General features: G+C 39.3%; 1 protein-coding gene across 1 annotated transcript in view; it reads right to left on the bottom strand.

The window, feature by feature from the left end:
* GABRB1 (gamma-aminobutyric acid type A receptor subunit beta1) overlaps positions 1-27,907 on the bottom strand; it is a gene marked incomplete at its 5' end in the record, with an annotated part of 390,560 nt that overhangs the window by 11,645 nt on the left and 351,008 nt on the right. Inside the window, 3 exons of the mRNA XM_082837795.1 lie at positions 1,269-1,513; positions 4,396-4,548; positions 4,654-4,791. Coding sequence (XP_082693921.1) covers positions 1,269-1,513; positions 4,396-4,548; positions 4,654-4,791 — 536 coding nt within the window. The remainder of the gene's footprint in view (positions 1-1,268; positions 1,514-4,395; positions 4,549-4,653; positions 4,792-27,907) is intronic.

Raw genomic sequence — 27,907 nt, 5'->3', positions numbered from 1 at the left:
ACACCTTGAAGATTCATTATTTGACTTCTGCCTGATTCTCCAGCCACAACTCAAATTATTCTCTTTCTCCCTCACTTCCTATGTTCTTGCTGCATTGGTCTTCTCTCAGTACTTTAACACGTCACACAATTCTTTGCCTAGAATGGATGTGGCATGGTTGCTGCTTCCATCACTTAGGTGTCAGATCAGATGGTAATTCCTCAAAGAGGTCTTCCTGATCACCTGATCAAAGTTCCCTGTTCCCTTGAACCTGACCCCACACATTCTCTTGCCCATTACTCTGTTTTACTTTCTTTGTAGCACTTCCTATTACCTGAAATTATGCTCTCGATACTCGCTTGTTTACTGCCTGTCTTAGCATCTAAACTCCATCATTCAGAGCAGTACCCCCAATGCTCAGAATCGTGAATGAATATTTGAGTCGTTACCCTGTGTGCCATCTTGAAAACAATTTGTCTTGGATCCAGTATTTCAACGCACATAATTGTCAAATGATTTCAGTGAAAAATGCCACAGAAGTAGAGACTATAGGGATTTTTAAAAAGAATAAACAAAGCATTATTTTAATGCACAGTGAGAACACAGGTCATAAGATCTACCAGTGAAAAGCAAAGGAAAAATACTGACAATGTCTTGTATATGATAATAGCTAATACTTATTGAGTTCTTACTATGTACTAGGTATTGTTCCAAATAATAGACTTTAAAAGAAGTAACAAAACTCATTTAGTCCTTATGATAACTGAGAGATAGGTATACTATAGTAATCTCCATTTTATGGTTGATGACACTGAGAGCAGAGGTTAGATAAGGAGTTACACAGGTTGATTTGCCTGAAGTTCTAAAGCCGGTAAGTGGCAGACCTGGGAATTAAATCCAAGCAGTTTGATTCCATTCTGTGGTTGTAACCACCGTGCTATAATGCCTCATTGCCACTTAGGAGTAAGAGTTTGTTCACTTTAGTTCTCTCATTTATTTATTAAGTAGGTCTGGAATTATTCTTTTGTGTATAGTTTCCCAACTATATAATTTAAAATAAAGAATAATGGACTTAGGGTTGAGTTGCAGGCTCAGGTATGTTATTAAGCTATGTAAACTTCAACCTAACATCTTCAATTGTCAGTTTTCAAATATGTGAAATGAAGGGTGGTTGGAGCCTTATTAAAGATAAACTAGTATTTCATAATTTTTTTCTGTTATGAGAGCTCTGGGCACGATGCTGCTGCTGAATTTCAGAAGAAGATTGTTAAGAATATTTAACATATTACCTGGACTTTATTCATCTCCAGTTTGTTCTTCTCATTAGCGCTCTGGTCTTGTTTGCCAGCTCCTTTTTTCTGAGGGCCTTTTCCAAAGAAGATGTAATTTACAAAGGCATATTCCAGCAAAGCCAGGAACACGAACACAAAGCAACCCATCAGGTAAATATCAATTGCTTTGACATAGGGGATCTTTGGCAGGGTCTCCCTGAGGTGAGTGCTGATGGTTGTCATTGTCAGCACTGTGGTGATTCCTATGAAACAGAAAGACACAGCTTAGCTGAACGCACTTGTTAAGTTCCCTTTTCAAGACCGAGAGGACAGATGCCGATCTCTTGTTGGTGCTCCAGAATGATGGCAGTAATGCAATAAACCACAGGGCAAAAAGGGCAGACAATTTGAAAGACAAAGCTGCAGGCTCCCTACGTAGTCCATAAGTAAATAATAAAATGGGATGCGCTGTGAGTGTTGGGTTGAAAACTGTTTTTTTTAAAAAATAATGCAAAAGGAAAAAGAAAAGTAGATGCAAATATTAAAATCTCATTGACATGCCCACTGCTTACTGTCAAATGTCCCTCATTCTGCTACGTGCCACCTCCTTCTCTCCTTCCTTCTCTCAGCATCTCTGTCACGTCCCTCCTAAATCTGTCCTTGTAATACTAATCACCACAGCAGTCACTACCGAACTGAAAGTTGGTGACCGGTTTGAGGAGACCTATTTCATTGCATGCAACTGTAATACACACAGGTCACAGGGTCAGTATGGTCTTTTAAAATTACAATGCATCGTTCATAGTGAGTCAACATGAAAAGAAGAAACAAATAAGAAAGTTCATGACTTGCAACAAGTATTTGATATATGTATTTTAAAATATAACATAATCTTATTGCTTTTTTTTTTCTTTTTCAAATATTACCTCTAGTTCCTTGATTCCAGAGACTAGAATGAATTAGTGCCCCGGAGTCAGGAAAAGACTTCCTAAAAATTCAACTTGTTAAAGAAATTTAAGAGTGTAGTCTTTTTAAAAGGAAGATTCTGCTTTGTCTACTTTGTTAAATATGTCATTCTTAACAATATAATGTTTGTGTGTCTGTATAATATTTTGTGTTGATTATGGTGATTAAATGATAATTGGGAAAAATAGGAAGTAATACTTATATCTAATACTAAACTCTGCTGTAATACTAATATTACACATTTGTATAGTGTTTTTGAAGTTTTAAACACAGCTATGAATTATATGGCTGTCATAACAGCCTGCTGAGTGTGATAAGGCAGGTATATAATTCCCAGTTTATAGCTGAGTAAACGGAAACTCTGAGATTAGTTATTTTGCTGTAGATCACCCAGCTGGGGGCAAAAAGCAAGGAGGTATGAAGCAAAGGTATTTAAAATAAAAGCAGAGAGATGAAAAAGTAAAACGTGAAACTTGACGGAGGTCCTTAAAAATAAAGATAGGAAATGTGAAATGGATATTAAAGACAAAGGAGAACTGGCAAAGGGAATGGAAGTTAGAAAATGAAAAGGGAAGAAAATAGTTTAGCACTCATTTGCCAGCCAGATTATTCTATTTAGATTCCCTGATTTGACTACTAAACTTGAGGAGAACAGATAAAGTAGGAAGTCTGAACTACCATACGAAAGGTTAAAATAGTTTAGATCAGTGATAAATTTAAATGTCTGGACTGATATTAAATGCCATCACAAGTGGTGCTATTTATTTCTTTGAATAAAATTTTAAATTTCCCCTAATATAATTCTACCTAATGTTCTGTACAGAAGCAATAATTCATTAAAATCTACTAATTCCACTTCTGCTTCTACTCCTTGGCTTAAATTTTTTAAGTAAGAAGGGCTAGTAAATAAATGTCTTTTTCACTTAGATAAGGTTTTAAATACCTTAGGTTTTACATTTCAAAGAACAGGTTTATTCAGTATCTGCATAGGCTGACACCTCTAATCAAAATATTATTAGCTTTGAGGATAGGTGTGTAAAGAGAACCACAATTCATGACCTTGATAGTTCATATTCCCTACTGTAGACACTGTCCAATGTTTTTTCTTTAACCATAGCATATACACATATTCAAATAATATGTGCAGATACATGTGTATGTTATGATAAATTATTTGTCTACTTTCCTTAGTCTTGTAATGTTCAAAGGTTGATAAGGGGCTGCCCACACTTGACTTTGTGAGCCTTATATACTCAACCAATAGAGATGAGCTGTAGAGTTGACAATTAGTCTAGGGGTGAAAGGGTATGCTGATCATCTAATCCAGTTCCGTAGTCTCAGAAGAGAAGAGCTGTATATGTTAGCTTAGTAATAAATGATGTTCTTTTGCATGTGTGTGTGTGTGTGTGTGTGTGTGTGTGTGTGTGTCTGTAAATAAGCCCCAGAAAGTGATAACTGAAATGGCTCTAGGGTCAAATACGAGGTAGACCCACACATACCCAGATACATCAGACAGACCTTACATATTCTAACTTTCCAAGGAATCCTTTAAAATCTCAAATATAGCCTTTTAGCTTACAGCAATTACTCAACCATGGCAAGATTAGTTCTGAATTCTGTTTTGCTGGGAAGGAAACCATTTTTTATTCTGTCCTGATCACAGATCATTAATATAGCTGATGAATTGTCTGTGCCTTATTCAAGTAGAAGGAGCTCTATTTAAGGGAGACAGAGCAATACAATTTAACTATAGTTAATATTTGAAAGATAATATTGACATGGCTTGTTAATGGTCACAAGGTTTAGCTTTCTCCAAATCCATCTGAGAATAATGCAATAATGTTCTCCACTGTAAAGAGAAGGAACCAAAGAAGAAATCACAAAGTTAGTAAAATATTAGTGTAATCAGAATTTTAAAAGAAGCACTAAGAAGCACTTATATAGTGTTGAATGTACTCCAAGATTTGTCTTTTATTTTGGTAAAATGATAAAAAGATATTACGTTGTAAAACATTCACCCCTGTAAGTGCTTACACATAGATGTTTTATTATCCAGCACTCTTACAGTAATCTCATTCTCTGGCTCTCTGTGAGAGACACCCTGGCCTGTAATTCTTATCATTGGTTGTTATTTGACGTTAAATCCCACCAGCTCTCTGTAGTGCTGGGAATGCATTACCTAGTGCGACTCTGGCTGCAGAGGCATCATAGTTGATCCAAAACGACACCCAGGACAGAATTGTAATCAGTGTGGAAGGCATGTAGGTTTGCAAAATGAAGTAACCAATGTTTCTCTTTAGACGAAAACTTAGTGACAGTCGTGGATATGCCCCTGAGTGAAAAAAGAAAAGAAAAGAAAAGAAAATCAGATGGTCATTTGGTGGGAGCCATCTCCTTTCTCATCATCGCTAGTTCATTTTGGGGGAAACATCCTCACCTGTTGTGAACTCCACCTTCTTGGACACCATCTTATAGTCAACAATTGAAAACTGAGGAAGCTCAATTTTATTCACTCCTGTTACTGCTCCTTCTCCTCCATTCCAGTAAAACTCAATGTCATCCGTGGTGTAGCCATCTGAAACCAGGAAACAGCAGAGTTAAACAGAATTCAGTTGGCCTAGAAATTCATTTTGAAGACAGTTGGGGATTTGGAGAGAAATTTCCCAGCAATTGATGATAAGATGATTTTGCTTTAAATTGGGATAACATAAGAGGTTTCATGTTGAGTGCTGTTTCTGACAGGCTGGTTGTGGCTGTCTTGAGAAGATGGATATATTTGGCTTTACTGAACATAACCTCTGTGATCATTCAGTGATATCTGATATCACCGCTGCATATTTACTCTCATTGTGTCCACTAATGGGCACTCTTCGGTTAGATTGAGGGATGCCTGAATTCTAGGTGCCTGGGCATAGATTTTGACTGTGTGTTATTTAACAACAACAAGTATAATAACTGAGCACATATTTGTTAAAAGGGGAACAGAAAGGATAAAGGGATGGCGTATAATAAAAGATCAAATTAGTACGGACCCATTAAATGATCAAGGTATTCAAAGAAGAGTATACATTTTTCAAAGAAAATTAGGTAAGCTTCTCTTTATAGCCTTTGATTATAGCTAATATATAGGTGAAAATTTTAGTAAATATGTGAATTTTTGATCATATTGTTATATCTTAATACTTAGTGAGGTTTAAGTAATTTAAGGCAAATGTGTAGAGGATTGTAGATTGTGGTAGAAGGATCTATCTTGAAATCTATTCCCCCTTCCAGTTCTGCTCCCAATTGCCATGGGTCTGCTTGGGTTGTGGTCATACATCAGAGTAGCTTGCATTAAAAAAATGTATTAATATATTAAAAAATCTAAAAATCATTTAAAACATATAGAAGGCTTTATATTTGTATCTATCTGCTAGAGACAAAAAAAGATCTTTCTAAGGTTATTTTTATTGACCTCAAATGAAAAAGCATCAAATCCTTTTCCATTAGAATTACTAGGGCTTATGTTTCAAAAGTAACCATATACTGTAGTAGATATTTTGCCTACTAACTTTTGATTAAGCCAGAAACATTTTCTCAAGAGATAAAGAGTAATATATTTAAGATTTAGAAGTTGAATGCCAAGTGCCAAAGAATCACCATCAACCTATCGCTGAAAGAAAATTTAAGGTCTTCTTCATTTTTATTTTGAGGGGAAATAAAATTATCTTTACTTTACTGTTTTAAACACTTCTAGCTTCTCTTCAGAAAGCTCTTTTTTGAATTCTTATCCCTGAACTCATTGCACTCACAACTGTCTTGTATTTGTTACTTTTGCCACTCTATACAGGTTATTATTTACTATAATATGTTTCAATTTGTTTTATTTTATTTCTCTTAAAACCATCTTCTTCTAGTTCAAGAACTTGCCCTTTCTTCAAAGGGTAATCTTTCCTATTCAGTAACCTATTTTACAATGACCCAAGTAGAGCATAGAAGTGGAAGATATTTACTTTTAGATATAATCTTTGGTGTCCGAGAGGCTGTGAGACCCTCGATACCCACTGGACTTAGAGCAATCTACATGGAACTAATTGGTGTGTTGGGGATTTCCACCAAATTTAGGTATGGCTCTGTAAGACTGATTCTTAACATCTCTTTGAGAATCTGATAAAACCTTCTGAACTCAAGAGAATGAGAAGACAAGCCACAGATTGGGTGAAAATATATACAAAAGACACATCTGATAAAGGACTGTTATCCAAAATATACAAGGAGATCTTAAACCTTGACAGTAAGAAAACAAAAAACCTGATTAAAAATGGGCCGAAGACCTCTTAACAGACATCTCACCAAAGGAGATATACAGATCGCAAATAAGCATATGAAAAGATGCTCCACATGACATGCTGTTAGTGAAACGCAAATTAAAACAATAATGTGGGCTTCCCTGGTGGCGCAGTGGTTGAGAGTCCGCCTGCCAATGCAGGGGACACAGGTTCGTGCCCCGGTCCGGGAGGATCCCACATGCCGCGGAGCGGCTGCGCCCGTGAGCCATGGCTGCTGAGCCTGCGCGTCCGGAGCCTGTGCTCCGCAACGGGAGAGGCCACAACAGTGAGAGGCCCACATACCGCAAAAAAACAAAACAAAACAAAACAAAAAACCAATAATGTGATGCTACTGTACACCTATTAGAATCGTCAAAATCTGGAACACTGACATCACCAAATGCTGGAGAGGATGTGGAGCAGCAAGAACTTTTATTCATTGTTGGTGGAAATGCAAAATGGAACAGCCACTTTGGAAGAGATTCTGGTAGTTTCTTACAAAACTAAACACACTCTAATCATATGACCTAGCAATCTTGCTCCTTGGTTTTTAGCCAAAGTAATTGAAAACTTGTGTCTACACAAAAACCTGTACACAGATGTTTACAGTAGCTTTATTCATAATTGCCAAAACTTGGGAGCAACCAAGATGTCCTTTGGTCCTTTGATACTGTCGTACACATAGGTACTGGTATATTTCTCAGTGTTAAAAGGAAATGAGCTATCAAGCCACGAAAAAACATGGAAGAAACTTAAATGCATATTATTAGGTGAAAGAAGTCAATGTGAGAAGGCCACATACTGCATGATTCAACTATGTGACATTCTGGAAAAGGCAAAACTATGGAGACGGTAAGATCAGTGGTTGCCAGGGGTTGGGGGTGCGGAGGGATGAATGTACGGAACACAGATCCTTAGAGAGCAATGAAAATACTCCGTATGTTACTATAGTGGGAGACAAATGTCATTATGCATTTGTCTAAACCCACAGAATGGACAACACTAAGAGTGAACCTGAAAGTAAATTATGGACTCTGGGTGATAATGATGTGTCCACATCATTTCATCAATTGTAACAAATGCACCACTTTGGTGGAGGATGTTGATAACAGGGGAGGCTATTCATGTGTGGCGGCAGGGAGTATATGGGAAATCTCTGTACCTTCCCCTCAATTTTGCTGTGAACATAAAACTGCTTTAAAAGATATTCTTAAAAAAACTTCTGAAAGAACTCTACAGAAAAACATACATATAATATGTATAGATAGATAAATAAATACAATTTGACGGTAATTTCAGAGAATCATGGCTTCCCCTGGAGCCCATTTAAGTGTTCTAGAATAAGAACCTCCTCTCTGAGGGCAAATGGCTAGTGGCAACACGACAGCTTAAACTCAACCCTGATGCCCTTCCTTCCACTTCGATTCAACTATGAACTTCTAAGCCCAGCATGAAGTGGGATCTGGGGAATGTGAGGTCTCAGCTCTGTCTGGATCTAGTAGCTAATGATGTCATGGGATGTTTTTCCCCTCAGGGACAGGAGAGAACTGGGGGACTACTGGCATGGGGTACTTGGATGGGGTTAGAACAGTGAGATTAAGGAAGAAAGCTGGGTGCACGGATTCGGGGGGACTAGTAAATGAAGGCTGCTGCCCCTTGTGTGACTCTGTGGAGGAACTGCTGTTTTCACAGTCCTTTAATAAGATGTAGGAGAGTTTAAAAAGTGGGGAGAGAGAGGAAGAGAGAGAGAGAGACTGCCTCCTGGCGCATCAGTAGGGGCATGACAGCTTGCCTGGAGCCCACCATGGTTTTCATCTAGCTAGAACACTGTTTCCATTTACGGTGCTCGGGCAGCTGGGTCCAAATCCCAAGGGATATGCAAGAGAAACACAACGATATTTATAAGAAAACCCAGTCATCCTACAGAAGGAAAACAAGCATAAGATCCAGAATAGATGGCTCCTCGTGAGAAGAACTGGTGGAGGAAGCAGATGATAGTTTGAACTTTTCATTTCCCATCTTTATTCACAATTTGGGAACATATAAGGATATCTGATGAGAGCACAAAAACTTCCTTACTTCCTTGTACTAAAACCCATAGTTTTCAATTTAAAAAGAGTGTTAGATAAATTGAAAAGAAGATGGCCACTGATGAGGCCAGGTTAGTGGACTGGAAGACAGTTTGAACAAAATTATAGAAATTTGGAAAGCATAAGCGCTTTGAAAGACTCATCTAGGAGAGCTAACATATGAATAGTGGGCATTCTTGACAGAAGAAGAGGAGCCATAATACACAAAAAGAAAATACAAATTTCCCTGAATTTAATAAACTGTTTTGCATATTGAAGGGCTCATTATATTATGTAACCGTGATATCACTCCTGAACTCCAAGGGTAAAAGAATAATTTTACAATCTTCCAGACACAAAGTACAAGGTATTTTCACAGGAAAAACTCTCAGATTTCTGAAAGGAAAGGATTATAGAATAACAATTCAGAACATCTAGAGTAAAGGCAAAAGGACAGCAACTCAGAGACTCAAGAGTCCCATTCCCCACAAAAATACCACTTCTTTCCAGAGAAGAATTCCAGAGAAGAATATATCACCCAGGGACCTGTTTGAGGAAATTATTCCTACAGAAGACTCCAATGAAACAAATGAATCAGGATGGATAACTAAGACATTATCAGCGAAAGCTCGTTGGAAACGGGGGTTGTAAAGAATTATAAGACTACTTTGCTCAAATCTATGCAAACACATTTGAAAATTTGAATAAAATGGATAATTTTCTTGTAAGAAAAGCATTTGCTAAAGCCCAAATCAGGAGAGACAGAAGATCAAAATAGTTTGTTACCCCCTACAAACAAATAAACACCAGACTCAAACATTTAAGACTGATAATTCTATTTCTACTTAAACAGTTCCAAAGTATAGGGGAAAAATGAAAACTTCCAAATTGTTTTCATAAACTAAGGAGAACATATTAGCAAAACAAGATCCAGCAGTACATTAAATAACAATGCATAACTAGTGGGGTTTATTCTAGGAGTGCAAATGATTCAATATTAGAAAATCTAGTAATATACTTCATTATATTAACAGATCTAAGGAGAAAAAAGCATATGATTATATACACAGGTGCTAAAAAGGCATTTGACAAAATTTAATAGCCAGTCTGTTTGTTTTTTAACAAAACAAACATCACTCAATAAATATGCATAGATGGATATTTCCATAACATGGTAAGACATATCTATCTCACGCTCAAAGCCAGAATCACGCTTATTGTGGAAACACTAGAATATTCCCATGAAAGTTAAGAACAAAATAAGAGTGTCCACTACCATTGCTATTATTTTTAACATTGTTCTGCAAATACTAGCCATTAGGTAAAAGAAAGAAAATTGAACTATAAAGTTGGAAAACTGCTGGTTAAACTATTAAGATTTGCTAATTATACCACTGTATATCCAGTAAACCCCAAAGAATTAACTGAGAGACTTTTACGAACAATAGAATTAGTATGATTATGGGGTACAAAATTACTACACAGAAATGGGTAGCTTTCATATATAAAAACAAAAATTTATAATGGAAGAAAAGACCCTTTTTAAAAATAGAGACAAGAAATATCTAGTAATAAACTTAGAAACAGGCAAGACTTATATGAAGCAACATTTGAAACACTTTTTAAAAGCACAAAAGAAGCCTTGAACAAATAAAAAGACATACCATGTTTTGAATAGGAAGACTCAACATCATTAAGTTCGTTTACAACTTAATGTGATTGCCTAGTAATACCAATGAGCTTTTCGTTTTGGGAACTAGACAAAGTGATTCTAAAGTTAAAATAAACAGATTGGAAAATCTAAGACAGCTCTAAAAAATAAGACTCCTGGCTTTGTGCTACTAACCTTAACTTGACAACCAGGCACTAACCTATGTGTGTGTCTTACTCATTCAATGAGTAGGTATTTATTGAGTGCTGACTATGTGCCAGGGGGTGGAAAGTTACCGTGGCTGCAGTGGTGAATAAAACTGACGTGGCTCCTGCCCTCTTGGAGCTTGCATATTTCATGTAAAATGTTACATATTTCACCACAAAATTCCTTTCTAAATCCTTCTGTATGGATTTTTTTTTTTTTTTTTTTTTTTGCGGTACGCGGGCCTCTCACTGTCGTGGCCTCTCCCGTTGCAGAGCACAGGCTCCGGACGTGCAGGCTCAGCAGCCATGGCTCACGGGCCCAGCCACTCCGCGGCATGTGGAATCTTCCCGGACCGGGGCACGAACCCGTGTCCCCTGCATCGGCAGGCGGACCCTCAACTACTGCACCACCGGGGAAGCCCTAGATTGGCTTTCTTTAGCATGTGTTTTAATCTTCAGGAAAGATTTGCAACAAGGTAGTGGATAAGATTTGGGTAGCCTTATTAAATGAAGTTAAGTGATGTCAAAGGTGATATTTGAGGCACTCCTTTTGTTGGTGCAGCTCATACAGTATAGATGGCTCTGGAACCAGGAATCCTGGTTTTAGCTTTCTGTGGTCCTGGAGTCAACACATGGCAGGAGCTACCTGACTACCAGCTTCCCGACTGTGGTGAAGCCATCAGTCCCCTTGGAGGGCCGGTCTGCACTGTGATACTGGGAGTCATTTCTAGTTGCCCAGCCTAGAGCCTACTACATCCGTCTTTTGATTTTGTAAGCACCACTTCCTTCTATTGAAAGTCTTTCTGCTTAAGCTAGCCAAATGGACTTCTGTTATATGCAGCAGAATCTGGATTGATACATTCTCCTTCTCTTCTGGGGAAGAATTATTTGCTCCAGATTTGGAATTACCAGAGCTTTCCAGGAGAACCTCTGTTGGCTTGTGCTGGTCATTCATTTGCTGTTTCTGTGCCTCTCCTGCTTTCTATACTCTGCTCTGTACCCCTGGGGCTGGGCTCCCTCTCTCTCTGGCTTCCTGTTAGATGCTGCCCCTAGGAAGAATAGGCTGAAGATTAGAAGGTAGAAGGGGGAGGCGAGCCTCTTGATTCTGTCTCTGGCAGTGTTGCTGGTGATTGCTGCCAGGGCAGTGGGGTGATTCCAGACTCTCACGGCCCCTCTTCTGGAAACTCGGCAACAACCAGAACAGCATTTCTAATAGGATCCAACAAATTCAGGCTCATGGGCACTTGTTTCTGGCTCTTCCTCCTTTAACACCCTTTTTTCCTTCTCTCTTTTGCTTTTCCAGCTCATCCAACCTTTGTAACCAATTCTCTCTATTAAATTCCCTATTTGAAAAAACTTGAGTGGTTTCTGCTTTCCAATGAGCTCCTGTCACATAGTGTATCTTATCATGCAAATATTTCATCTGTTTACATAGCTTTGTGTTTGTCTCTGCCTTTTGTCTCCTTCATCTCTCATTATATTATACACTTTTTGAAAGCAAAGACCTTCTTTTATTTATTTATTTATTTATTTTTTGCGGTACGCGGGCCTCTCACTGTTGTGGCCTCTCCCGTTGCGGAGCACAGGCTCCGGACGCGCAGGCTCAGCGGCCATGGCTCACGGGCCCAGCCGCTCCGCGGCATGTGGGATCTTCCTGGACCGGGGCACGAACCCGTGTCCCCTGCATCGGCAGGCGGACTCTCAACCACTGGGCCACCAGGGAAGCCCCCTTCTTTTATTCTTTAAAAAATTTCCTGATGCCTAGAACAGATTCTGTCCACAGTCATGTATCCAATACATATTTATGAATAAATGACTTTGTGAATGTTGTTTGCTGCTTAGGGGTCTATGTTTATTGTCTCAGATAGGTAGCCTGATATATAACTTCCTTGGTAGCATTCTTGAGCCAGATTTATTCCTTGCTTAAAATGCTTCTGCTCACAAGGGCCTTACAGGTGGGTCTGGGCACCAAGGAAATGGAAAAAGCTGCTTATTAATTTTAGGCTTACTGAGTAACTAGGTGATAAATTACAACCTCAGTCTGATCTTCAAATTGTAGGATTCTAGGGGATAACTACGTAAGCAATATCTAGAGTTGAAGGACCAGAGATGGTTCGCCGTTTGGGACTGAGAGGGGAGAAGACAGTGGGTGAGCCCAAACCTCCCACTGTCTTCTGCTTTTGCGGGGCAGCAGAACGCTTCAATGCCATGCACAAAAACAGAGCTGGAGTATGGCTATCAATCAATGTGAATCTTAATAGGATTCAATGACTTATACAGTCAGTGGTCTGGGTCTGTATTCCCAAGCTCACTGGCACTTTGTTCAACTAAAACCCTCTAGGCTTAGTGTTCAAGGTACTGAGATAATTACAGACGATTTGGGGGAAAAAAGAATGCGCACTCCATTTCAGATGGAAGTGTGAGTTCTCATGGGAGCAATAATGGCAGCTGGACCCAAAGGGGAGAGCCTAGAAATAAACTATTATTCAAAGATTACACAAGGACATTTTGCCACAGAGAGCAAACATCAATTTTCTCACACCCAACCGACCTATTTACCAAAGGTTTCCTTTATGAATCAGTGACTTCATGAAGTCACTGATAAAGGTTTCCTTTATGAATCAGTGTCTCAAAGCCCGAACCCTTGGATACCAAGGATATTGTTTTGTAGCAACAATAACTACACAGAAGCTCTCAAAATTTCCTCTCAGCCCCTGGGGACTTCTTAGTGCAGCAGAAAGTACAGATAAAATTAAGTTGATGTCATTGGTTAAAGATGCGTGGAGCTAGTACAAATATACAAGCATCTGGATGTTAGTGTTTCTCTTTGTTATTTGAAACACTATTTTCGATGCATTTTTCTAACCTGGAAATAAAAATTACTCCCTGTTGTGCTTAATAGAGCTGGGAGGATGGTCTAAAATTGTACTGAAATGTGTTTTAGAGAATGGAGAGATTTAAGCTTCTAATCCACGGGTGGACATGAGTAAATGTATTTCCCTTTGTGGAATGGCCATGACCTCATCTCAAGTTTCACAGTGTGGGGCTTGATTGGCTTAAGCCAATTGTTAAAACACCATCCCTTGGGCTTCCCTGGTGGCGCAGCGGTTGAGAGTCCGTCTGCCGATGCAGGGGACACGGGCTCGTGCCCCGGTCCGGGAGGATCCCACATGCCGCGGAGCGGCTGGGCCTGTGAGCCATGGCCGCTGAGCCTGTGTGTCCAGGGCCTGTGCTCTGCAACGGGAGAGACCACAACACTGAGAGGCCCGTGTACCGCAAAAAAAAAACACCATCCCCTTTGCTATGGTGACTGGCTAAGGGTTAGGCAATCACCCAGGTCTAAAACAATTAGGTCATAGCAGGTCCCCTGCCCAAATTAATTGCTTGGAAATAGGCATGTGACCCAAGTTGGTCCAGTCCTAGAGAAATCTAGGATTTGTGTTCAAAAGTTGGAGGAGAGAAGATTTCCCTCTCTCTTTTAGCTGTTGGTAAACAGGAAATGCTGAGTGGAGAGTGGCCAGTCCAGCTATAAGAGCCAGTATCTTTCCTTCCTGTTTACATCAGTCATTACTAGCACCTAACTGAAATCACACTCATGATCAACATTTCGGCTGACCTACTGAAATAAACTTAGTAGTCTTCCACTCTCCACTTCCTCCTGCTCTTTCCACGTGGGGGCAGAAATATTAGGAATTTATCAATATCTCTGCTCCAGGAGCTGTGTAGATCCTTCCTGTTTCAAGGTTATTAGATATTTGTAATGGTGCATCTCAGAAGCAGATAAGAAAGCCAGTTGGGTCTAATCCTTCCCGTGGCTCCAAACCTGCTATAACATTTATTCTGAAGGCTACTTGGGATTCCTTTCTCACCCATCTCTGTATCTCCTTGGTAGCCTAAGAAGCAGTAAACCAACCATGGAAGCCAGATTTTTAAAGCATTCTCACAAGTATTAAGAAACTGTAGGTACGACAGCAGAAACTAACACAACATTGTAAAGCAACTATACTCCAATTACAAAAAAACTAAACCAAAAAAATAAAAAAGAAAGAAAATGTAGGTACAAATCTGTGCAACAAACCACTTAATAATTGACTCCTACCTGACGACCCACCGTTTGAGTGGTCATCCAGGGAAGGCCCTCGTGCTATTTTCTTAGTCAACTCAAAAGTTAATTACGTTTCTGGGTAATCATTAGAAAATACGTCCTTATAATAAGAAAAAATTCACCTTCTCGGAGAGCATTCACCATCTGATCCTTGTCTACCCCTTGTGCTCACAGAAAATAAACCCAGTACCTTTTCTACATGATAGTACTTCCCATTTTTGAGGACCCCTCTCACGATCCCTTTCAGTGTTTCCTTCTTCAGGCTTTGGTCTTTCGCAGGATGTACTCAACCTATGAAGCTTTTCTCCTCTCAGCAGTTTCCAGTTTGCTGATATGCCCTTTGAAGCATGGAAGCCCCAGGCTGAGAGGTGGCCATGTCTACCTCGGCTCTTCTCCCTTCTTCTGAGTTATCTGGAAAATGTTCCTATTGTGTAGACTCACCCCCAAGATTAATCCTGCCCTGGTTTAATCTGGCCAAACATAGGAGGCCATGGCATCTCCTATGTTTGGCCAATATGTAAATTTCCAGAGTGACTTTCCAAGAGTCCTGCTCTTTCATATGTGACTGCTTAATACCACATAGTCCATGAATCCTTGTCTACACTAGATCATCCCCATTTAAAGACTTTTAGATCCCAGGTACTTTTGATTTTGGAGGCACCTTCCCACATTATATTAAATACATTAAAATGCATTCACATCCCATGTTAAACCTAATTTGCATGTCACTGTAAAAGCACTGGATTGCAGCTGACTTGTTAACATAATGTTATATTAGGTTTAATATTGTAGTTTTCCTTATGCGTTTTGGGGCCAATAATTTAAGACCCTTGATAAACTCGTAGTATGTAGACATTTTGCCTATAATGCTTGTTGGCAAAATGGCTTTGCTGGAGCCCAGATACCGACTGGGCTCTAGTGCCCTGCTTAAGATCGCTTTCCATGCATTCTTTATTTGGAATATATCCAGCTCCTCTTAAATTTATGACTGATGGGAATTCTGCTGTCATCGTCAGATCTGACCCTGATTGTGGCTTGTCCTGATTTCTAAATTGGCTACCACCTCACGATGGTAGCCAATTTCTCACGATGAAATTGTCTTCCAGGTTGTACTGCATGCAGTAGCTACCCCCTTGGGTTGTTCAGGTGGCCTCTCCGAGGCTGAGCCTGTCTGACCCTGTCTGGCCTCCTCTACCATGTTTCTGGCCCCATGCTGATGAGGTTCTTACATGCTTTCCACCATGCCTGTCCAACTCATGATATTCTTGGCGTAGCTAGCTAGTGAAGGGCAAGACTTTTCTTATTCTAGTCACTGGTCTTCTATTAAAGCAGCACAAGTTCAAATTAGCTTTTTGACAGTCACATTACTTTTTCTTCCTTGGACTCAAACATAGGATCTATTATAGTCCCCATTAAATTTTATCTAATTCAATTTGACTTGCTGTTGAGGTTTCTTTTGATCTTTATTTGCTCACCCTCTTGGTTTCATGTTCTCTTCAGGTTTGATAAACATGCCTTTTATCATTATTCCCTTGACTGAGACAAATGTGGGATGGCGGAGACAAAGATAGAGCCCTGTTACAATCTCTTGGCAATACTCCTCCAGGTTGATAATAAAAGTCTCTAATCAGTGCTTTGCTGGGTGGCACCATCATTTATTCATTATTTTTTAATTAATTATATTTTTGGCTGTGTTGTGTCTTCATTGCTGCGCGCAGGCTTTCTCTAGTTGTGGTGAGCGGGGGCTATTCTTTGTTGTGGTGAGACAAAGCAACTAAGCGGGGGCTTAGTTGCTCTGCGGCACATGGCATCTTCCCAGACCAGGGCTCGAACCCGTGTCCCCTGCATTGGCAGGTGGTTTCTTAACCACTGTGCTACTAGGGAAGCCCCCCATCATTTATTCATTTAATATTTGCCTAATAGTTTTAGCTTTGAGTCTGTATTTATCACCTTTTCCTGATTCAGTGATTTTACAATCCTATCAAATAAGGAAGTGAGGTCTATTTTGACTTGTGTTTGGAGAAATCGAGCTGTTTCCATAGATTACTGAGCCCTCTTCTTTGGGATCCAGGACTAGAATATTTCCCAGACTGAATCAAGTCTCATCAGCCTAAGTGTCTTTGAATTTATCTTTCTTACCTTCTGGAACGTGGAATGGTGTATTCCATTCTGTCAATACCAATAATAATTAGGTATACTGATGATATGTAGGCTTACCATAATCACCTTCCCTTCACAATGCCCAGCTTCCTTTAATATGTGCTAATTGAGCTATATGGAATTAATTTGTGTGGGTGCATATGTTTTAGGCAAATTATTGGTTAAAAATTAGAATCAGGGTTGCTGTATGCCCAAAATCGGTGATGAAGTAAAAGATAATCACACCTGGAAATCCTAAAATCTTACTATTAAGTGTTTGTTATATGTTTTTTATCAATAAAGGTTTCTCAAAACAAACAGCTACTAGCTATCTACATTTTTTTGGTCTTAATAGTCAAAGGAGAGAATATTTTGTGTCTCAGAAAAAATCCTTATCCATCTCTTTCTAATTTGTATTAATTGCAAAGTAGATTTTTCTGGGAAATCTATGGTCAAACTTTCTTTTATAGTCTTGAAACCCTTTTACGTTATCTATACATTTAATGAACATCCCAATTTTTTGGACCCTCCCTACTTAAAAAAAATAATTGGGGTGAAAGATGGAAATAAATTGTGACCGTTAATGCTTGTTCCTAAGTTATGCCAAATCTGGCACAACTTTCTCAAAAGATAAATTTTACAGAATGTCAACAACAAAAACCATGTACTTCTTAAAAAGTTCTGTGAGAAATCTCTGTTCCAAAATTGAGATAGTCTTTTGCTTAATATTACTGTATGGAACAGAGAAGGCCTTGCCTGTTTAACTCAGCTCAAATGAGGTGTTGGAGTTACTGGGATTGGATGTCATCTCTACCCATAATTTCTGCTCTGATAAAAAGGAACATCAAAACCCCTCTCCACTTTGAAACAGTTGTTTAGTTGGGGGGAAAATCCATTATACCTGTTTTCTCCAAGCATTAGAATGACCATATTGACTTGAACATATGAAAAATGAATTAACTGCATAAGCAGAGAATCTAAACCAGTGTGTTAATATAGGTGTGGTTTAAGATTGTTTAACAGTCCTATTTAAGATTGGATGTTGTTTAAGAATGCTTGATCTATTAGACATCCTTGAAGGTGTGCATCCTTGTTTTATTAAGAAGAATAAAAAAAAAATCAGGCGTAGTCTAGAGAAGGGAGTCACCTCTCATTATGACAAGCACCTAATATGCCACTTGTGCCTTTATCTTCTAAAGTGTGAGTGACCTTCAAGGAAAAATAAGACCAGGAACAAGTAAAGTACAAACGAAGGTGATTATCCAGCTAATTCAAATGCAATGTTATGTGAACCTTTCTGTTCTGGCAATGTTATTGTTGGTCTGAAACTCTAGATTAACAGCTTAGATGATAACCCCACTTACCTAATTTAATTTTTATGACCACATTGCATCATAAATATGGAAAATTATTCATGGTATTTTTATTTTGAAGAGTTATGTGCATCCTGCTTGCTTGTGAATCCACCCCTGAGTGGTTACCGAATTTTGCTTTGTTTTAATTCTTCTTTTCTTTTTTTTAGAGGGTCACTTTTCACTGATAAATTCTGATGATAAGAAATGGTGATTTGTCAATAAAATACATTTTTGGAGAACTTGTTAAAAACTTAAAACCCAACTCAACCAAACCAGTTATGGTAAAATATTTACAGTATGAGGTTAAGAGAAAACAAACATAAGAAAAATGTATGTGTATGTGTATATATCACAAAGGATATGTATGAAAATAGTTAATAGCGGTTAGGATCATGGGTTTTTCTTTATTTTAAAAATTTTATGTGGTGAACTTGTAATCCTTTTAAAAATAAAACCCCAGTAAATTATTTTTATGTTCTAGAAAACGCCTAAATACTGTATGAACTTCAAATCTGTGAAGATTATTTGAATGACCTGTAGAGGGCACTCAAGACCTTCCAGATTCATAGGGAGAGACAAGGATACTGTCTGAAAATTTTATTCCTTTCAGTTGCAGGAGTTTTACATTTTTCCTATTTTAGCTTTGGATCACTGATTCTCACAAGGTTCTATTTTAAAATTCATTTATGTTAAATAACACTAGTACAATTCTGATTAATATACCTAGTCACAAATTCATATTTTTAGCTAGAAATATGTTTATATTTAAATACATGGAACTCTAATTGTTACTAAAATGATTAAAACAAATGACCTGTTTTGGTATATTTAATGCTTAAGTTGTAATCTTTTCACTAACATCTTCAAAAGGACAGTCTATGCTAGTTTAGCTATGCATATGAATTAACGAATATCTATGTGCAGCAAATGGACCTATTCTTCCCATCCTTATTATTATTATGCAGCTGGTAGCAATGAAATGCATTAAATTAAAAATTAGCCTTCTTTCAGGTCAGAGTTTATTTTCAATTTTTATTTTATTAACTAAGTTGCCTCGTTCCTGATTTCTTTTAGCTATCATCTATGTATTTTAGTCTCATATACCTTATCAATCACGTTCAGATGCCATTAATTGAGACCCACTCTATTCAGTTTCTAAACCTGATGCCTTCCCCATTTGTGGATGCAAAGTATGTAGTCCCTGCCCTGGGTTTTCACAAATGTGTTGCACACAACCTATGATAATAATACAGTACCAAGCTATAGTATCTAAAAAAGGTGGATTTTATTTTCCAACAAGATAGCTTTTCTCTGGCAATTCTCAGCCATCTTCAGATATTACATGTTCTTTTGGATTCCCTTTAGGGTCAGGTTGGATAGCCTTAGCAACTAGGAGGCCATGTGCTTTTGTGGCTCACAAACTATTATATGTTCTTGTATAATTTCTTGGCTTTTGAAATCATGTGAATAGAATGTTGAAGAGCTGACAGTTCAGTTGTTTGTATCTACAGCTTATCTGCACTCATTCCCAAGTGCTAGATTGGTGTCACAGAGGTTACTGTGGTAGGCTTTTGGGGCACATTAATATCTGTGTTTTAAAAAATTGCATTGTGTCTGGGCATGAGGGAAAAAAAAACCCTATCCAATTATTATTGGTTTTGCTGGAATTGATTTTTCACTCCGTGTAACTTGGCAGTGACACTGATGAAACATGTGGCTTGCTGCCACTTTATTTATGTTGAGGACTTTATTTCTGATGCCCATGAAATAGGAAGACAGGCAAATATAAATTTATCTTTTTTTTTTTTTTTTTTTTTTTTGCGGTATGCGGGCCTCTCACTGCTGTGCCGCGGAGCACAGGCTCCGGACGCGCAGGCCCAGCGGCCATGGCTCATGGGCCCAGCCGCTCCGCGGCACGCGGGATCCTCCCCTGCATTGGCAGGCGGACTCTCAACCACTGCACCACCAGGGAAGCCCTATAAATTTATCTTTGAAGCTGCCTGGTGTAGAAGTTTGGGAGCAGCAGTTAGGAAAGGGCATTGTAATGTTATTGCCTGATCTCAGGCCAGGGAAGAGAAACAGTGAGTATCAGATTTCCAGTACAGATTTCCATGATCTGATTGGGAAAGCGAATGCTTCCAAGTTTCTATCTGTGGAAATGGGGCCAATAATCTGCAGTACCCGACTCACAGGGAAGATAAAAAAAAAAAAGTTTGCTTTTGCAAAGTTAACAGCTACAGAGTGCTTCTTAGAACAGGGGTTCCCAACCCTGGGGCCGAGGACTGCCACCAGTCCGTGGCCTGGTAGGAACCGGGCCGCACAGCAGGAGGGGAGCAGCGGGCAAGCGAGCGCAGCTTCATCTGCCGCTCCCCATGGCTGGCATCACCGCCTGAGCCATCCCCCTCCATCCCCCCACCCCCATCCGTGGAAAAATTGTCTTCCACGAAACTGGTCCCGGGTGCTGAAAAGGTTGGGGACTGCTGTTGGAAGCAATCATCATCACAATACTTAGAAGCATTACACAAGCATCACCTGTTACTTCAGGATGAGTCTATAACATTGTCCTCAGCTGAGGGTGATTCCCCCGGACCAGGGGACATTTGGCAACATCTGAAGGCATTTTTGGTTATCACAACTTGGGGGATGGATGCTACTAGATCTAGTGAATAGAGGCCAGGGATGATGCTAAATGTCCTACAATAACCAGTCCAGTGCTCCACATGAATTATCCAGCCAAACCTGCCAATAATGCTGATGTTGAGAAACTCTGGTCCTTAGCTAGATGGTACTGTGGTTGGTAGAATGGGTCATATTAAGATTAAGATGTATTGGCGATGTGACAAGTGGTTCTCAGTGTTACCCAGATCTCATTCTAAGCAGATAGATCTTTTGGGAAAGAAAGATATAGAATTGTTCTGTCCTCAAATAGCAAATAGAATTTCTTTACTTTTAATCCAAGGACTTCATGCCCACCCCTGGCCAAGACAGTACGATCGTGGTTACACACTACTGGGGATTGGGTAGAGGGAAAAGAGACCCTTGGGGAACCTGACAACAAGCATGGCAAATTCTTGGCTCTTTGGTTTAAAATAAACTAGCCTGAAAGTCAGAAGGATGTCTACATATGCGAACTTTCTGAAGAATTCTTTTCACCCTGAACTCCCCCAACTACACACACTAAAGACACTTCAAGGAAAAGAAGAGGGGGAAAGAGAAGAAGAGAGGAAAGGAGAGTCAGATGTGAATTGGGGAAGCCCTGTCTGCCTCTGCCCCTTCAAGCTGGGTTCTAGGGTTGGGGTATGATGCTAGACAGCCTCTTTAAAGTTCTGGACAGGAGTGGAGCCTGCACCTTGTGCCGAAGGCAATCAAGCATTGTAGGAAGAAGGTTTTTCATTCCACTATTTAGGAGAACAGTATGCTCTGTTAAAGCTGCAGAATGCTAGAGACAACTCCATCTGTTGTTTCTTGTGGGTTCTTAATAGCGAGGGAGGATTTCAGAGGGTTGCTGGTGGCAGATGTGCACTGGCAGAGAACCTGTGGTCCAGTAAGACATCTCAGGGTTACTTCATTGGAATGATACAGCATGGACTGTTCCTACCAGGGCTCTAAGATTCAGTTAAGTCATGGGCACATTGCTAGCACTATAAGAGCTCAGTGGGACCTGGGTCAGCACCCACAGAATGTCCAGTTGCCATTGGAGTGAGACCTGATTTCACCTGTGCTGTGAGCCAGACAGGACCAGTTATCTCTGAAGTCAGAGGCTGGCCCAGGAACCAACAGATTGAGCATGAAAGTAGAACAACCCCTCTCTGACCCTTTGAGGTGATGTATCCATAAGCATGCCCAGAGCTTAGACTCATCCCCAGGGGGAGGAGTGGCACAAAAGAGAGACAGTACAAATAGACCAAGGCACATCCCCTCTGCTCCCCTGGCATTTGCTCTGGTGCCCTCTGACCTCACCGTCAATGTTGGGGGGAAGAGCAGGAAGAAAGAAACAGTCCTGGTGTCACTGCAGCTACACTGGAAGTGTCTGAGGAAGTGCTGAATTTGAGAGAGTATGTGGAAATTACTAGATTGAGCCACACACTTTAAAATTAAATGGACACACTTTGGTTTGTAGACTGAGATTTTTATCTATTTTAGCTGTAGCTACAGGAAAACAAGTACAGAGATTACGAAGTCTAGTGTCTCGCTCCCACTCTCTATACAATATCTAAAGGCCATATTAGAACTTGAGCAAAAAGATGTACAGTTAGGTTCTCATAAAACAACATAGCTGGGGCTTTAAGAGTAGATTGGATTATACCAGTTTACATTCCCACCAACAGGGTAGGACTGTTCCCTTTTCTAAACTGGTACAGCCACTATGGAGAACAGTATGGAGGTTCCTTAAAAAGTACAAATAGAACTACCATACGACCCAGCAATCCCACTACTGGGCATATACCCTGAGGAAACCATAATTCAAAAAGACACATGCACCCCAATGTTTATAGCAGCGCTACTTACAATAGCCAGGACATGGAAGCAACCTAAATGTCCATCAGCAGAGGAATGGATAAAGAAGATGTGGTACATATATACAATGGAATATTACTCAGCCATAAGAAGAACAAAATAATGCCATTTGCAGAAACATGGATGGACCTAAAAATTGTCATACTGAGTGAAGTAAGTCAGACAGAGAAAGACAAATACCATACGATATTGCTTATATGTGGAATCTAAAAAAAGGTACAAATGAACTTATCTACAAAACAGAAATAGAGTGACAGATGTAGAAAATAAACTTATGGTTACCAGGGGGTAAGGGGGGGGGAGGGATAAATTAGAAGATTGGGGTTGACATATAATAAGGACCTACTGTATAGCACAGGGAACTCTACTCCATACTCTGTAATGGCCTATATGGGAAAAGAATCTAAAAAAGAGTGGCTTTATGTATATGTATAACAGAATCACTTTGCTGTACACCTGAAACTAACACAACATTGTGAATCAACTATATCCCAATACAAATTTTAAAAAAGAGTAGATTGGGTTACATTTTCTCCCCAAAGAATCTCCATTAGATGAGTGCTCAATTTCCAGAAGTTCATGTTACTAAAACATGGACTTTAAAATAAAATTGTACTAGAAGAATCCTTTAGCATAGTCTTTTTATGCTACATTTTCAGATTTTTCAGCTGTATTTTGGTTTAATCCATATGCTGCTGACCAAAGGACCATGAAACTGAAAATCCTGGTGCCCACTGATCTAGATTGCTTTGAAGCAGCCACTCTGGTTATTAATTTTCATTCAAAAGGAAGATTTTGGCTAGGTTACTTTTCTAGAGCTTAGAGCAGGCAAGGCTCCTGAGAATTCTTTGAGAAATTCCATATAAATATTAATCCGTAAAACCCCACTGCTTGGCTATCTCTTCCCTGTTGAAGATGACCTTTTACTAAAAAAAGTATTAGCAGGCAACTGTTTGTTGATACCTGGTGAGACGTTCCATGCAGCAGACCTTTTAATTCTGAGGCAAGCAATACACATTATCACAAGACATTTCAGAGACGTTATTATATTAAGAATCTGTAGGGCAAGTTAGAAATTCTTCTTCAGAATAAAACCTGGAAATGAATACTACTGATTAAATAAACACCCTATATCAAAAGAATCCATGTCCTCTTGTGATCATATTTTTGCTGCCATTGATTTAGTGCCTTTTATGGGTCAGGTCTAGAGCTAGACATTTTACATACATGACCAGTACACTCAATCCTTACAAGAGCCGTTTAAGAAGAAATTATGAGCTCCATTATAATCATTAGGACACTGAGGTTTAGACGATTTAAGGAACACGGTCACAAACCTTGTTAGGGCAGCATTTCTAAAATCTTTCTTCCTCACCACACTGCCTAATTTCATACTTGTTAATGTATACGATTTGTTCATACTTTTTGTTTCATACTGTAGAAAGAATTATACCCTACTAGGTTGAACCTTATGAAAGTGATGATATTTGACCTTTTTTGGACCCAGAACAGGAATTTCATATGCTTAATCTTAATATAGCATAGTATGCACTGGCTCAGCTTAGTTACAATTGTGGGCGTCTCTGGACTGGTTTTGACCTATTACCCTATTCATATCTCAGATTGTACTGCTAATCTGTAATCTTGAATAGAATGAAGTATTTGAAAAGCTATGCATAAGTCATTTTGAATCCATCACCCCAGAAGGAAAAGATGTCAAAGCAGTTCTGGTGTGATGGAGAGAAACAGACATGGAATCCAAAACCTGGATTCTGGTCTCAGCTCCGCCACTTACCGCCTCTGACCTTTGCTGAGGTGTAGCCACGCTGAATCTCAGCTACTTTCTCTGTGAAATGAGGCTAATCATAACTATCTCACAGAGCTGTGAGGAATGAATAATTTAATTAAAAAGAAAAGTTTTTATTGTGTGCCTACTACACCCAGGCATTGTGATGAGCTTTTGGTGTAAAGAGATCAATAAAATTTTTACCCTGCCTTTATCCCAAATGAGTTCATTGTTTTAAGAGAGCTAGGAGAAATAAATATGATATGATGTTAAAAGCGCTAAAATGAACGAATGTACAAAATGTTACAGAAACAGGGAGGAGGGAATGTAACACTCATCCACTCGAGCATCTCAAGTGTGTGGAAAGCTCATGTGTCTTGTTCATACTCTAATAAGACTTTACTAAATATTAGTTGAATAAATGAATGATTCATGGGGTTTGAGGAAGAAGATTGGAAATAAAATTTCACTTTCTTTGCCTCTTTCATTTCCTACTGCCCTCTCACTGCTCAAATCATGTCAGCCTAGCTGGTGTCTTCCTCCTCCTTTCATGAACTTCTTTCTGCAATAGCTTATTTTTTGTCTTTTGGCAATTCAACAAAGAAGAAAAATATATTCCTGGTATGATTTTAAACTGGCAAGACTAGGAAATATTTCAGATGCACAGCAAAGAAAACAAAAGAATGAAAAGGCAACCTACGGGATGGGAGAAAATATTTGCAAACCATGTATCTGGATAAGGGGTTAATATCCAAGATATACAAGGAATTCATACAACTCAATAGCAAAAAGCCAAACAACCCAATTAAAAAATGGGCAACAGACCTAAATACACATTTTCTCAAAGAAGACATGGAAATGGCTAATAGGTACATGAAAAGGTGTTCAACATCATTAATCATCAGGGATTCGCAAATCAAAACCACACGGACATATCGCCTCATACCTGTTAGAATAGCTGTTATCAAAAAGATAAAAGATAAGTTTTGGTGAGGATGTGGGAAAAAAAAAAGAACTCTTGTGCACTGTTTATGGGAATGTAAATTGGTACAGATTTTATGGAAAATATTATGGAGTTTCTTCAAAAAATTAAAAAAAGAAAATACCTTATGATCCAGCAATTTCACTTTCAGGTGTTATCCAAAGCAAACGAAGTCAGCATCTCAAAGAGATATCTGCACTCCCATGTTCACTGCATATCTATCTATCTATCTATATCTATCTACCTACACACACATATGTATACACACACACACAAATATTGTTCAGCCTTATAAAAGAAGGAAATCCTGCCATTTGTGACCACACAGATGAACCTGGAGGACATTATGTTAAATGAAATTATGACACAGAAAGACAAGTATCACTTGATCTCACTTACATGTGGAATCAATGGCTTCTTAACTTCCAAACCAACCAGGCCCTTTTTACCCTCTATCTTACCTGATCTCTTAGGTGTATTTGTTGTTGCCGATTACTTTCTCTCAGAACCTCACCTTCTGTCACTTTTTTGAAATGACATTTCTGGGTTCTCTTCTCGCCTGTCTCTGACACAGTTTCCCTTCCTCTTCTTGGGGTTTTCTCTCAAATCAAAAACTATGATGTTCCTTAGGGGCATCCTACAGTTCTTGGATAATATTTCCACTCTTGGTTTTAACTATTGATGATGATTCCAATCTTATTTCCAGGATATAATTCTCCTTTGAGATTTAGACTTCAAATTTCCAACAATCTGCCTGTTATCCTCAGATGAAAATTCCTCACATAAAACTCAAAATGTTCATCATCTCATCTCCCAAACATTTTGCCCCTCTGCTGGTACACTCACACTCCCAGTTCATGGCACTATCATTCACCTAGTCACTCGTGGGAGCCATCCTTGATTCGTTCTTTTCCCTCACTTACTGTGAATGATACTACCAATATTTGGTTTTCCTCCTATTCCCGGAAACATGGAAAATCACATTTCCCAGACCCACTGCAATTAGTCAGGGCCATGTGACTAATTCTAGTCAGGGGGCTGTAACAACCTCAAAAAAATGACAGGTATTACTTCAGGCCAAAGACAAAGTCTGAATGTTCTTTCCTTTTCTGTAACGACCCAAGAAACACTCTCTCTGAGATGGTGTTGCTACAAGATTATAGACTCTCCATCCGTTGGGTCCCTGAGTAATTCTGTGGAGCAGAATCCCTCCTCCACATCAATTTATGGTAGACACTTAGTGTAAACAGGGTAGAAACCTTTGCTGTATTAAGTCATTGAGATTTTGGTGTGTGCTTCTGACTGCAGCATGACCTAGCTTTCCCATTGATACAGTTACCTCATCTGATACATAAAAACTTCTTTCAAATTTGCCCTTTTCCTGTCTCTATTATCTTACTTCTCTTCATGGTTCCTTTCTTGGATTGCTTCCACAGTCTTCTAGCTGGGTTCACTAAATATAGTCACATTTTAATCTTTTCAGATTCATCTTCTGCATGTCTACCAGCATGTTTAATTTAAAATACAAATATGACAATGTCACTCTGAGCTTGAGTCTTTTAATGATCCCTCATTACCTATAACGGTAATTTAAAAACTTTGTTTCCTGGAACAGGTAATTGGTGTCCTGGAAAAAATATTCCTAAAAGACTAATGTCCCTGGGTTCAAGAAGATTGTGTGGTAATGCACATCGTCTTAGAGGTTTACAAATGCACTGCAGTAGCATATCAAAATATCGTGAGGTAAAGACATCGGTATAATTTGTTTTAAATAATCCTTTCCCCAAATTTTTGGACCCCTAGTCGTTTTAGAAGAATACCTTCTAGCATCAGAATATCAGAATATTATCTAAGCTCTTCCCCTGGCCCCAAGGCTCTTTATGATCACCCTCTGTCTGTCCCTTGAGCTTCCTTTCCTACCACCTGCTGCTGTACCATGTATGCTTCAGCAACATTAAATGTGTACAGATCTTGCAAACACTGTCCATGGAAGAAATTTGCATTTGGTAATGCTATCTACTTCAACTGGAATGTTATGGCCCCATGCCAGTCACTCATATACCTTATGGTTAGTCTCTCAGACTGAGTTCAGAGGATGTTTGCTGCAGGAGGCTGTCATGTAAAACCTAAAATTAAGGCTCAGTATTATGTGCTGCCTTGACATCTCATGAAATCATGGTGGGGCTTTGACCTGCTCCTGTGGATAAGATCCCCTAGACAAATAACCCTCCTCATCATGGGTACTGGGCACAGGCCCTGCATTTCTCTGAGTAATGGGTTTTGGTTCCCTGCCCGCCTATGGAGTTGTTCAAACAATCCAGTCATATCCACCGCACTCTGCAGAAACCCATCTCTCCCTCTTAATACTACAAAGCCTGTCTCCCACAGCCCCTGACGCTTCACTCTGTCCTGAGTACAGCCCTCATGTGGTCTTGCATGGGATATGGTGTCCTCCCCTATGTGACTGATAAACTGCTGTTGATGTCTTCTGTCCACTGTCAGGTGTCACATGTTCAGCTACCCCCAATACCGTAGGGCAGGAATCCCTCTCGCCAACGGAAAGAATAGGAGGC

The sequence above is a fragment of the Leucopleurus acutus genome (assembly GCF_964270905.1).
Source record: "Leucopleurus acutus genome assembly, chromosome: 4".
In the NCBI taxonomy this organism is placed as follows: Eukaryota; Metazoa; Chordata; class Mammalia; order Artiodactyla; family Delphinidae; genus Leucopleurus; species Leucopleurus acutus.
Note: the sequence above shows the minus strand (reverse complement) of the source record. Positions and strands in the feature narration are given on the sequence as shown.